The 13552-nt window shown below is 39.9% G+C and overlaps 1 protein-coding gene across 1 annotated transcript in view; it reads left to right on the top strand.

The window, feature by feature from the left end:
• Nucleotides 1–3335: 3335 nt before the first annotated feature.
• The window catches only part of PTCHD3 (patched domain containing 3), a 17477-nt gene continuing 7260 nt past the window's right edge, over nucleotides 3336–13552 (top strand). The window contains exons 1-2 of the mRNA XM_015810629.1: nucleotides 3336–4331; nucleotides 9686–9807. Coding sequence (XP_015666115.1) covers nucleotides 3336–4331; nucleotides 9686–9807 — 1118 coding nt within the window. The remainder of the gene's footprint in view (nucleotides 4332–9685; nucleotides 9808–13552) is intronic.

The following is a 13552-nucleotide window of genomic DNA, read 5'->3' as shown; positions in this document are numbered from 1 at the left end:
GAAAAGACATTGGAAAAAGAGTCAGAAGAAAAAAGGCTTGTGTCAGAGAAGCAGTGAGAGAGACAGAGAGGAAAGGCATTTGGGGGAAGTGTGTGTGTGAGAAAGGGGGGGGGCTTTTGCGAATGAAGGGTGAGGAGAAAGAGAGAGGAGAGGGAGAGATGAAGCAGGGCCGACCATGAAGGTAGTGATTCATATTAATAAATATTGAGAAATTCATTATACATTTGTCAGTGTAAAGGGAAAGTAATTCAGCAAAGGAACCAAAGCACCAGAGGGCAGGACAAGAAACAATGGAAACTAATGAAGGAGAGAAGCAACCTCAAATTAAGGACAAACTTCCCAACAGGACAATTAACCAGTGCAAGAGCTTGCCTTCAGAAGTTGTAAGCTTCATCACTGGAGGCTTTTAAGAATAGACTGGATAGACCTCTATAAAATGGCATAGAGTCTCCTGCTTGAGCAGGTGGTTGGAGTGGAAGACCTCCAAGATCCCTTCCAGCTCTATTCTGATTGATTCCCTCAGCTACTTAGAAATAACACTTACTATCTTATTTATTATTGACAAGGCTCCAGTAAAGAGCACTATAGCCCAATCTTTTTATTTCCAATTGTAAACAAAGAATCTTAGTTCCCTAGGACACTACCAGAAGATTCGAAACCTCGCTATTTCTGTACTGTTCAAGGATTTTGTTCCTCCTCTGTGCATTCGCGTGGAACTATAATGCAGGAAGGATTTCAAACAAACCAGAACACGCAACTAGAATTTCGTGAATTGGAATAATTTTTGAATCTATAGAAAAGAATACAGTGGGAGATAAGTAAGAAAATTACCAACTTCTCCTTTTCATTAAAATTGGAGGTACTTAACTATAAATGAGTAGAAATAATTTATCTATTTCCTGGCTTTTAAATGATACCCATCTGCAATGGTGAAGAAAAAGAGACATGAATTGTGTATAGTATTCCCATTCTACATGGAAGGGTAGGAGGATAAGGCCGGTTGTCAGAGCGCCCAAAAGCAGCAAAGGCCCCAGGAGGAAAGGCTAGAGATACCCAAAGTGCGGAGAGCACATAATAAAAGGCGGTGCACACAGTTGGTATGGGGACCATAAAGCAACATCTTCGCCTCTCTTCCCGGGCGCGTCTCTGGGCTGCTTCCGGAGCTTCCCATCTCTTGCTAGAGACTCTCCATTGCCTAGCGACCGTTTTGTGCTTGGCCCTCTGCCGGCAGGCTCAGGCATCTCCTCGTGCAAATCACGCAACGCCACTTTTCTCTCCTTTTCCTACACCTCCATCCCGGCCCCTCGAAAAGATCGCCGTCCTTTCCTGCTAATTCGGGCCTCCAGCCATTCGTGCTTGTCCGCTTTGTGATCCACCAGGTTGCCACCTCAGATGGGGGCATCTCAGGCTCACTCTTGCTCGCTCTGAAGTTTCCCCGGACCAAACTAAAAAGATCCGCCCGCCGGGAAAAAACGCTCTCCTTTTGCCTCACAACAAACTCTGTAAAGCTGGAACGAAAATATACTGGTGTGAGTTTTAGTGTGAGCGTGTGGAAAGTCAGCCCTTTCTCAAAAGGAAAACCGTTGCAAGAAGGCAAAGTTGATGCTTTAAGATGCTTTTTTTAATAAAATGTGAGGTTAAAGTAAGCAAAATTACAAAAATAAAACTTTGGGATCCAATTTTAGGTTGTTTAAAATATCTCTTCAATCTATGGCTTTGCTGTTTGGAGACGATTTATGTTCACCATATCACCTCTTTCTTACCCAACCCGATAAATGGACTAATGATTAAAACATTTGTTTCTCAAAAACATGACTGTCAGCCTCTCTAGAGCAAGAAGTGTTGGGTGGGTGGGTGGGTGTGCACAAGTAAGAGTAATAGTGAGTAGTTTCAGGATGCAATTTTTTTTCTTAGCTCAGTCGTGGGAAAAAAGAAATATAGGTTATTTTCTCTCCCCAGTACAAGATTTTATTAAATATTTACTATCTTAAATGGTGGGGCGGGGCTCTGAACTACAAAGTTTCTTTCTTCCCCCTTTTAAAATGCAATTGATACTTCCTTTCCTCAGTTTCCCCCAAGTGACAGTAAAACCAGGGGAGAGAAGAATTACATCCAGAGCAAAGAAGCTCCACTCAATTTCCACCTCCAGTGTTGCAGTTTCAAATCTGGAGCCCATAGATTAACAAACTATGGGAGGGGCTTCCCACCCTGACAGGCAGAATCCGCCATGTTGGTCTTAGCTTTCCTCCTAACTATGTGACATTCACATGAAATTGTAGATTTCAAAAGGTAGAGATATCCAAGATTTTGTCTAAAAGTAGAAATCAAATGCTGCCTTGATTCTATGGGAAAGGAAAATCTGCCAGACTTTCATGAATCTATTACTGGTATGTTATACCGTACAAAGATAAAATGGCTTTTCTGGAATCCTTGCAGGCCTGTTACTTTGAAGGGTTGATAGGTTGTGGAGGAAGCACATTTTAGACTCCTTGCAACACAAAGGAAGAAAGCACATCAACATAGTTTGTGAAAGAACCCAATGAATATTCCAAGTAATTGTGTTTATTTGAATGAATTCCTCCCAATTTATTTTTAATTATCACAGAAACATAGAAAACCAACAGCAGAAAAGGACCTAGTGATCCATTGAGTTTGTTGCTGCTGTTTTTGTTTTCTTTTTTAATTAATTAATTTATTACTTTATTTTTTTTTTATTTTTTTATTTTTTGTTGGATGATGGATATGTTTTTACACCAAGTATGTTTAAACTAGGTTATTGATAATTGATCCACTACCTCCACTGGAAATGGGTTTCAAGTTTCCATTACTTTCTCTATTTCCTTCTTCTGTGTCTTTTTTTCTGCTAAAAACTTCAGGATAGAGATTGCTTTTTGCACATGTAAGGCTCAGTGTGTTTGTGTGTGTGTATGAAAAAGCCACCTTGCAAAGGTATAGTGGTTTTTTTCCTCCACTTTCTTTTGACAACAGAAGTGATATTTATATCATTATTTCTAACTTTTCTTTTTCTTTAGTATGGTAAATATTTTTTAAATGTTTACCATATTAACAATTAAAATTGTTGCATTTGATGCCACTTCACAAAATTGATTGATTGTATTTTAATGTTATATTATTTTGCACAGACTGGCAAATCATTTTAACTTCACAGACCCCTGGAGGGGCTATGAGGGACACCCATGCTTCTTAGGTTTATACTGCATTATTCATAATTGTGATTGTCCTACAATCAGGGTCACTAACATATGAATTTATCCAGCAGGAATGGAGTGAAGGAGTAACAGTTAAGATTCCCTGCCTGGGGAATTTAAACATATATGGTATTTGTACAAGAACCACCTAAGCAAGGAGCAGAGAAGGCTACAGGCTCCTTCTCCAAAGGGCCAATTTCCTCGCTCAGGAATCCGCCCCGCGTTTTCACGAGCGCGAGGGCAGCTGCGCCAAATGGAATGCGCTCCGGTCCTGCGAATAACGGTCGCTCAGCCAGAGAGCCGGAGAAGACACCAACGCGCGGAAGCGATCGCGCCGGGCCCTGGGACGAGAAGACCAAAGGGGAGATGGCGATTCGCTTCTGCCGCACCGATTGCTTGCAGGAGCCCCTCTCACGCGCCCTCCGCGCCTTAGGTGCCTCCGTGGGCACCTACCCGTGGCCTTATCTCCTGGTGCCTTTGGTAATTTCGGGCGCCCTGTCAGTCGGCTTCATCTTCCTACCCAGCCGCCAACCGAACGACCTGGAGGAGCAATTCACGCCCATCGAAGGCCCCGCCAAAATCGAGCGTAGTTTCGTGCAGAAGTACTTCCACATCGACGACGCCAATCACTTCTCTCCGGAAAGACTGAGCACTGAGGGCGCTTATGCCACTTTAATCGCGGTGGCGGCCGGACGCCACGGCTCACTACTGACTCGGGAGGCTTTCGCCGAGCTGTTGAAAATAGATCAGGCGGTGCACGGCATCCAGGCGGCTGGGCTCTCCTTCGACCGCCTTTGCGCGCGAAACTTGGGCATCTGCATCAGCCCCAACCCACTCCTGAGCATCGTCCAAGATAACCCGGGCTACATCGAGGTGTTACGGCCCAATCTAACCTTCCCGGTCTTCCGCAACCGGGTGTTCCTGGGCTTCTTCCTGGGGGGCGTCACGCTGGGCTCGGGCAATGAGCCTGCGCGCTCTCTTCTCGGGGCCCGAGCGGTGCGACTCATCTACTTCCTGCAGATGAATGACCCGTCGAAACGGGAGGCCAGCAACCTCTGGTTGGAAGCCTTTCTGCAGCGCATCCCCCTAATAGTGGGCGCCCTGAACCTTACCGTTCTCAAGGTATGGCTGAATTAGGAAATGTTATTTTCAATATTCCCTCCTCCTTACATTTCAGATGAAACCTACCTATACCTTTTGAGTATAGGCAGGTTATGAAAAACACTAATAATTCCTAAGCAATATCCTTGCAAATCTCCCTGCCTACAGTATCACTTACAGTTTTACAACAGTTTTGTAAACTTCTCACCTCTGTTTTTGAGGATCTCCTCAGTCTCTTGCAAATTTTTTTGTTCTCTCCAGCCATTCACTTGACTTCCTTTGACCTATTCACTTTTTCTTCATGTTTTTTTATAGTTTAATTTATTGTCCCTGTATAATTAAATCATCCCAGTACCTGTTTCTTTAAAACTGGTTGCTTGGAGAGCAACTTTTCATACTCATAGGAATGTTACTTACAAAATAGTAAAGACATATAAAGTAATAGTAAAGAGAATGTTGTTTATTCAAATAGTAAAGAGATGTAGACTGCTTCTCCTTCAAAAGAAGACAGACTTCCACTCTTTTGCATACCTGATCAATATATGAAGTTTTATCAAAGCATTCCTGATAGAGTTCCTGAATATATTCAACAGCAACATCCTTGTTATATTCTCTGCTTAATGTCATATATTCATTAAGCACCCCATTTAACCTTAAGCATTCCATTAATTTAAATGTGATGCCAAAATTGCATGTAGTATTTCAAGAGAGGTTTTACTAAGGCTTTGAAAAAGTGGTACTAGTACTTCACGTGATTGTGATTCTATTCCTCTGTTAATGCATCCTAGGATTGCATTGGCTTTTTTGGCTGCTGCTGCACATTGCTGGCTCAAATTTAAATGACTGCCCAATAAGACTCCAAGATCCCTCTCACAGTTATGCTATTGAGCCAGGTTTCACCTAATGTGAACCTGTACTTTTGCTTTTTCTTTCCTAGGTGTGAGACCTTACTTTTCTCTACCTTGAATTTCATTTTGTTGGATAGAGCCCAGTATTCAAGTCTGTCAAGATCCATCTGGATCTTGAGCCTATCATCTGGGGTGTTGGCTATTCCTGCCAGCCTAGTGTCATATGCAGATTAATTACTTCCCCTTCTATTCTCTCATCTAAATAGTTTATGAAGATATTGAAGAGTACAGGGCCAAAAATGGAACCTTGGGGTACTCCACTACGTACTTTCCTCCATGTAGATGTAGTTCCAATAAGGACTACATGTTGAGTGCAATTTGTCAGTCAATTACAAATCCATCTGGTGGTGATGCTGTCTATTCCATGTTTTTTTAGCTTATTAAGAAAGAGATTTGGTCTATTTTATCAAATGCCTTCCTGAAATCCAAGTATACTTTGTCCACTGCATTTTGCTGGTCCACTAATTTAGTCATTTTATCAAAGAATGAAATAAGATTTGTTTGGCATGTTTACAAACCCATGTTGGCTTCTGGTTATAACTTAGCTTGCTTCTAGGTTTTCACAGATCTATTGCTTGATTATCTTTTCCAGGATCTTTCCAAGTACTAATGTCAGGCTGATTGATCTGTAGTTTTCTGGATCTGTTTTTACCCTATCATATGCTTCATCTAAACTTTCTCACATTCATACATTTTTCAGTGAGCTGTTGAAAACCAACATCTCTTGACTGACCTAATGCTATAGAGCACGGTTGTCAAACTCATCACGTCACGTGATGTGAGATATCGCGACTTTTTTTGCATTGCCAGAGCTGAGGTGGGCATGGCTTCCACATGATGCAACCGGCTCGGAGCCGGCAGTTTGACACCCCTGCTATAGAGGGATGATTACAGCATTCTTCCAATTATCAGGTACAACTGCAGTCTTTACACAGCTACTTTAATCAAGAGCACTATTTAACTTACATATAGTAGGCAGAAGTAATAAGGAGGGAGGAAGAAACAAAAGCTGCAACTAAGACAAAAAGAACATAGGCCAGAAATATAACCCAAGTAAGAATTTCAGACAAGATCCTCCCCTTCCAGTTTTCCCAAAGAGAAAAGAAGAGAAGAGGGAAGCTCATTGAGCTTTGAAAACATGATGTCAACCCTTCAACATAACCAGACTAGGACATCAAAGTCATGCTAATGTTTTTTTTATTACAAGGTTATAGTAACAGAATATTGCATATCTGAATGTACTTCCCCAGACTTCTGCCCATTATATCAAGCAAAATCTGGATCAAGTACTTAAAGCTGTTGTTTGCAATGAAAGAGCCTAAGTATTTACATTCCTATCTCATTAAAGTCAATCTGTTGCTATTCTTGTCCCAAACCCCAAGGAGTACCAGTTCCTACAATCCCACTTTTGTGCAGCCCAATGATAATTCCAAACTACAGACCTGTGAGGGAGTCCTTCTGCGGAAGACAGAAATGGTTCTAAGTGCATACATTACTGTATCATTAAAGTATTCAGTTCATTAAAGCACAGTGTTCAGTCTGCTTGAAAAGGAAATGCAGGTTCAATGGCAGTGTAACATCCTTTAAAAAAATGCTCAGGAATAGTAAAAAAAAAATTGAAAAGAAACAGAACTGATAACATCACTACATTCTGTAAGCAGCCTTATCTATATCTAAACATTTGTCCAGTCATCATCTAAGCCTACAATCTTAGTATTTTTTTAACATTCTTACATTTATGAAGTCCTTTTCATCCATCTTTTTTAATAGACTGTTTTACATTCAGAATCTCTTATCATCTCTGCATCCTCATTATCTTTCTCAATCTTCTATCATAAATGATCAAATCAATTATGTTTTAATGTATATTCCAAGGGTGGTTTAATGGCTAAAATGTTGGACTAGATGAGGGAAGGCCTAAGTTCTTGTCTATCCTTAGTTATGAAAGCTCACTGAGTAACTTTGAGCTAGCCATTTTCTCCTAGCCTAAACTGTCTCACTGGATTGTTGATGCAGAGAAAAATAAAACTGAGTGCTATGTATGCCATCTTGAACTCCTGAATAAAATAAGGATGTGTATGCATGAAAACTCATACAGATAGTCCTCAAATTATGACTGTTCATTTAAAAAGATTAGAAGTTACAACAGACTTTGAAAAAGTGACTTACGGTCTGTCCTCCAACTTATATCTGTCACGTCACACACATCCCAGAATCATGTGATCACAATTCAGGTACTTTTCAACCAACTTGAATTTACAATGGTTGCAGCATCTTGTGGTCACATAACTGCAATTTGCAGCCATCCAACAAGCAAAATCAATTGAGAAAACTGGGTTCACTTAATGAGTATGAGATTAACAACCATCTGATTCACTTAACCACTGTGGTTGTTTACCTCTACAAGAAAATGGTCATAAAATTAGGTCCAGTCATGTGATGACTTACTTAACAACTGCAACATTTACCACTACCAATTCCAGTCCCATGTGGTCATAAGTTGAGGACTATCTGTATGCTTAAACCATGTTTTTCAAATGAGCTTTTTTTTTCTAAGCAGATATTTACCAGTCACCATCCTCATTCATTTTTAGATTTCCAAAGGGTCCAGTCATTTCTTTTAAGTTTTCTTTCCTTCACCAATGCCATTTAAGACAATACAGTTTTCCCCAATACGTTAAATCAGTGTGTCATCCAGTATTTACTAATGTCCACTCCAAATCCTTCCATTTTCACTATTTGCTAGAGCATAAATATAGCTGTCATCTGTCTGTGCACAATAATCTGGATGACATCAATTCATATTTTCTGATGTAAAAGTTATCTCTTTTATTCATAATTAAATCTATATCATTTCTATATCTACAGCAACTTCATTTTGCAGGATTAAACTATCCTTATCTATTATATTCTTCTTTTTCTTGGTTTCACAAACATATTACTTTTCAGATATATTTATTCATGGGCATATTTATTTATCTTACATTTCAAATCACAATCTTTCATATGGCCATCACCAAATATACCTATGGATATTGACTTCTACTGTCCATCATAGTTTTGGTCACTTGAGGCATTCACACAATATTTTTTAGTATTATGGAGAAGGCATAGAGTAAATCACTATTCTAATTCACATTTGTGCCACATGCAATCAGTCCCTGCTAGTGGAATGGAAATTACTAGCCAATTTTTATCATGTTTTATCCTTAGCTCTGCGAAACCCATGGTTTTTTTCTCAAGTAAGTTCATATTTTATGCAAGCTAGGAACTCTAATTTAGAGACTGTTTATGATTCAGCATACATGCCACTAACTAAGAAAGCATGCTAAATGCATACTAAATATTGACATACTCAAGAAATGAGGCAATATCAGAATAACTTACAGTATACAGAATGTTTTAAATATTACAGTATTACAGGCATTTTTGTTATAGAATTTTACAGGTAGATTCAATTTAATGATCATTTGTTCAGCAACCATTTGAAGTTAAAACAGAGATGAAGAAGTGGTGGACTCTGACACCCCCACAATCACAGGATTGTGATCTGATGACCAGTTGCCATGCCCTACATGTTGCCATGCCCTACATGTTTAGAAAATCAATGGGGAAGCAGATTGGGAAGTAGTTTGGTAAGACTTTCCCATCACACACTCTTACCAGCTCTTCTGCTTCTGTGCCACATTGGCCACTCGGACACCTTGCCATTACTCCCTTTCAGACTCCCCGAGTCTTCCTGTGCCACCCTTGGGCACCCTCTCTAACTCATGACATGTCTTCTATACACCGTTCACACTCTACTGGAGCCTTGCCATCCCTCCCTCACATCTTTGCACATTCTTATACACCTTCCCCAAGTCTTGTCACATCTGCCTTGTGTACTTTTTCTAACCCCTGCTACTCCTTCCACTCATCCTTCCTAGCCTCACTGCACACTTGGTTTACTCTTGCACAACATTCCCAAGCCACTTCTCTTGCACCCTTTATGGCCTCCCCAACCCTTGCTGTTCCCCTCTTAATACCCTAATGCAATCTCCCCAAATTTTGCCACACCTTCCTTGCACCCTCCCTGAGCCTTTCCCCATGCAGCCCCAACCCAGCAACAGCCACCTACCTGGCTGCAAGCTACTTGGGACTTGCAACTTCCTGCCAGCTTTCCCCATTGACTTGGTGCCCCCTGCCATCTAATAGGATTTGGTTAACAATAGCAACCAAGATGCTTTACAACCTCATGGCTTTGAGATGAAAATTCCAGTTCCAGTTGCTGTTGTAAGTAAAGGATTACATGTAAACATTTTCATTAACTAGTCTTTGTAATATGTTAAAACATACAAAAACTGGATAATAATGAAATATATTTTTATCTCAGCCTATTTTTAAATAGATAATTAAAATACATTTTAAGGTAAAATAATTGAAAGATTATCTTCTTCCTTCTCTCTCCTTCCCCCTTTAACCTGGCAGGTAGCTTATTTTACCTCACTGTCAAGACAGAATGAACTTGAAAACCTTGCTAAGGGTGTGATCCCATTGGTCTCCATCGCATATCTTTTAACGATAGTATTCTCAATTATTTCATGTGCAAGGTAAATTGTTCCTCTCACCCGTTCTTATTATCTAATGTTATATATTTTTCTTATAGAATAAAAAGTTTTAATACTCTTAAAATGTCTATCTACACATCAACATACACACCTGGCGAAGTAGGCAGCAAATAAATGTAACAAATAAGTATATACGGTACATACATTAAATTATATTACTATAATCAGCTATATCAAAAAAATGGAAATGCAAAAACTATCACATTGTACTTGTTTTGTGAGAAAAGAACATACTTTCCATTAACATTTTTCAATTGTACAGGGAGACCTTGACTTACAACAGTAATTGAGCCTGGAATTATAGACATAAGATGAGGCATCACATGATCAACCCCCCTGCTTTTTTTTTTTTTACATTTTTTGCTGCAGTAATTAAGTGAACATCGTATTCATTAAGTGAATATGGTAGTTGTTAAGCAAATACTACAATTATTAAACAAATCAGTTTTTCCAGTGAGTGGGGTTTTTTTTGCCTGAAACTGGAAATAAATATTGGAAACCAGGAAAACATGTTGTAAATTGCAGTCACGTGACTGCAGAATGTTACAAACAGCCATAAAGATGAGCGGTTGCTAAGTTCCCAAAATGCAATCACGTGACTGCAGGGGCGGATGCGCCATCATAATTTTAAAACAGGTCGTAAATATTTTTGGAGATCCCTTACAATGTTGAATGGTCATTAAGTGACAAGTTGTAAATCAAGAACTATCTGCATGGCTAATAATAAATGTCCTGCCAGTATAATCTAATATACAGCATGACTATTTAAAAATAAAGTCATTCAGAAATAGAATACAGGTAGTCCTCAACATATTACCACAATTGAGCCCAAAATTTATGTTGCTAAATGAGAAATTTGTTAAATGAGTTTTGCCCCATTTTATGACTTTTCTTGCGACATTTGCTAAGTGAATCACTGCAGTTGTTAAATTAGTAACATGGTGGCTAAGTGAATCTGATTTCCCCATTGACTTTGGCTGTCAGAAGGTAGCAAAAGATTATCACATGACCCTAGGATATTGCAACTGTCATAAATGTGAGTCAGTTGTCAAGCTTCCAAATGTAAACCACATGACCATGCTGCAAGAGTCATAAGTGTGAAAAATCATCATAAGCCACTTTTTTCATTGTCGTTGTAACTTCGAAAGGTCACTAAACTGTTGTAAGTCAAGGATTACTGTAATTTACTTCCAAGGAACTACATAGGATGTACCCTTAACAGTACGTAATTCTTTTTCCTCTAAAGACTTATAGTATTCCCCAATATTGTCTATAATTATAAACAACAGGACTGCATCAATTGATGCAATTACTGCATGACCAGCCCTAGTTTGTCTGTTAATTAGCAGATGTACATGTTAGAAATAGGCAGAGAAATTATGCACATGTAGATATGGTATATTTGCCTTTCCATAATCCTAGCCTATCCCAATCCCAAGGAATGGAATCATAGCTCTTTTCTTAGATTTCTGGCCAGATTATGCAATTGATATACTGTAAGTTATTTAGCCAGAATATGATGTGACATGAATAAGTAATGAATGAAGACGGCAGGCACTGAAGGAAACTGTCAGCCCCACTAGGTACAATAAATCAAGAAATGTTATGAAGACAAAAAAATTAAGTTATGGTGAAGGTAAAAATTATGTTTGCTAAAGTAACAGAAAGTTGCAAATCTGGTTGCAAACACAGTTTTTATTTATTTTTGCTTCTGTTTAAACAGTGGCCTTAAAAAATGTGTTTTCCCCCAAAATGTCATGCCATTAACACTTATTTAGTGGTCTTTTGGATCTTCCCTCTCTCTTTCATTTAATGTGAGTCAAAGGAAGAACTTCCAGTTCATCTTTTGGGACAAACATGTAATTCTTTTACATTTCCCCACAAGAATTTACTTTTGGAATTATTACAGATGGGTGAAATATATATTGTCATCACAGTTCTGCACAGATATGCTTAAAAGTTGGTCCCATTGAAATTAATGTTGTTTGGTCCTAAATACACACCGATATTTTTGAATGTAGTCAGCCGACACTTCCTCTTATCAAGAGAACAGTGGATGTATTACTATGAATAAGTTGGCTTTACCACAAACCTATGTGAAATGTGATATTGTGTGAATTCTGTGCATGGAAATGTCAGAAATACAGTTCCTGTGAGTTCTTTTCATGATCAGAATTACAAATAATTATATGAAATATTTTCATTACTTTAAGCAACTTGATATATTTTTGAGAATATAAGTTTCCATTTCTAAAATTAAGTATATATTTGTTTATACAAGTTCTGTACATTTTCTTTAATATTTAATACTTGCATGTGAGTTCTCCAGTACGGGAGATGGAGAATTCACATGTGGGTTTTCATTGGATGCCTGCTCTTGAGACCAAGTAGTCAAACTTGACACGCCCCCTCTTGCTGATCCAGTCTTTAACTTGGTCTCAGCTCTTGACGACGTGTCTGGGTTGGCTCTCAGTCAAAGCAGGTTAGAAAGCCTTGGTGAATTCTCCTTTCCCCTTAAAAATCCCTTCCAAATTCCATAATAATTTGGTTTCCCCCTGAAAAATTTTTTTGTACTGGGATCAGTGCTTGCTTAAAACTCCACCCCTGAGGGAGGTAAGGGAGTAAGGGGGGAAAGAATCCTTCAGGATCCTTCCATTCTTCCTCCAGGGCTCTGGGGAAGGGGGGGGAAAGCTCTCTAACAGTTAAATTGGAAAGAACGGCTGTTATTTCTTTCCGGGCATAACAATCGCTCCTACAGCCTGTGAAGCTGCGTTTGGAGCATTTTTCAACCTTCCGGACCCCTCTCGGCCGTCTCAAACGATCGCGGGCGCCATTTTGGTTGCCGAAAAAGGCAACGAAGCCTAATTTCTCCAATTTCTTTCTGGCGATCGAAAAAGGATCGCAGGGGGGGGGGAATTTACGAACGATCCTCAGCGCGGCTCTTACGATCGACCCGGCCATCCGAAATCTTGATTTGGGTCCACGGGCTGTTTTCTCTCATTAAGAGATCATTGCGGCCGCCATTTTAGGCCCGAATTTCAGGGTGAGGAACTGCAAGGCCTACTTTACAATTCCTGATCTCTGGCTTCAGTGCATGGTCTCTGAATTTCCCATCCTGAATTTGTTCAATTCTGATCTTCTCAGATCATAATAAATTGGCGGCCGCCATTTTGAACGCCATTTTGAACGCCACGTGGCAGCTTCTTTAGGCCCAGGGTGGATACACATTATCTGGCCTCACTCAGATCACATGCCTTTATTCTCTATTCATCAATTACAATATTAATACTGTTGGGCAGTCTCCAATCAATTTGAATATTACCAGAGTCTAATTTCTCCAGCCATCTGCTTCCTCATTAGCTATTTTTCTATTTACTGGTGCACATTGCCTGGCCACCTAAGGCCTCCGGGGAGGAACACACAGGGTGGTTCCAACCGTGCCTTCGGTACCTAACTCAAGGGCCGTGACCATTGCCCAGAGAGAGAATTTATTTTTGGGTCGGGTGGTCAGGGGAACAGCCTCTGTGTTTGTTCCAACTCTGCCTCCGCCAGCTTCTTGCCTGCCAGAGCTTCACCTCAGCTTATCTGAGACTGCTCACTGGGATGGAAGGCTCTTCTTTACCTCAATCCACTCCATCTTCCGGTCACGGCTGCACTATGTCCTCTGGACAGGGGACGGCAGGCAAGGCAAAAGCAAAAACTAAACATGTGCTCCCGAAACCTTCTA

This window comes from Protobothrops mucrosquamatus, unplaced genomic scaffold, assembly GCF_001527695.2.
Source record: "Protobothrops mucrosquamatus isolate PMUCROS unplaced genomic scaffold, P.Mucros_1.0 scaffold13, whole genome shotgun sequence".
NCBI classification, from domain to species: domain Eukaryota; kingdom Metazoa; phylum Chordata; class Lepidosauria; order Squamata; family Viperidae; genus Protobothrops; species Protobothrops mucrosquamatus.
Note: the sequence above shows the minus strand (reverse complement) of the source record. Positions and strands in the feature narration are given on the sequence as shown.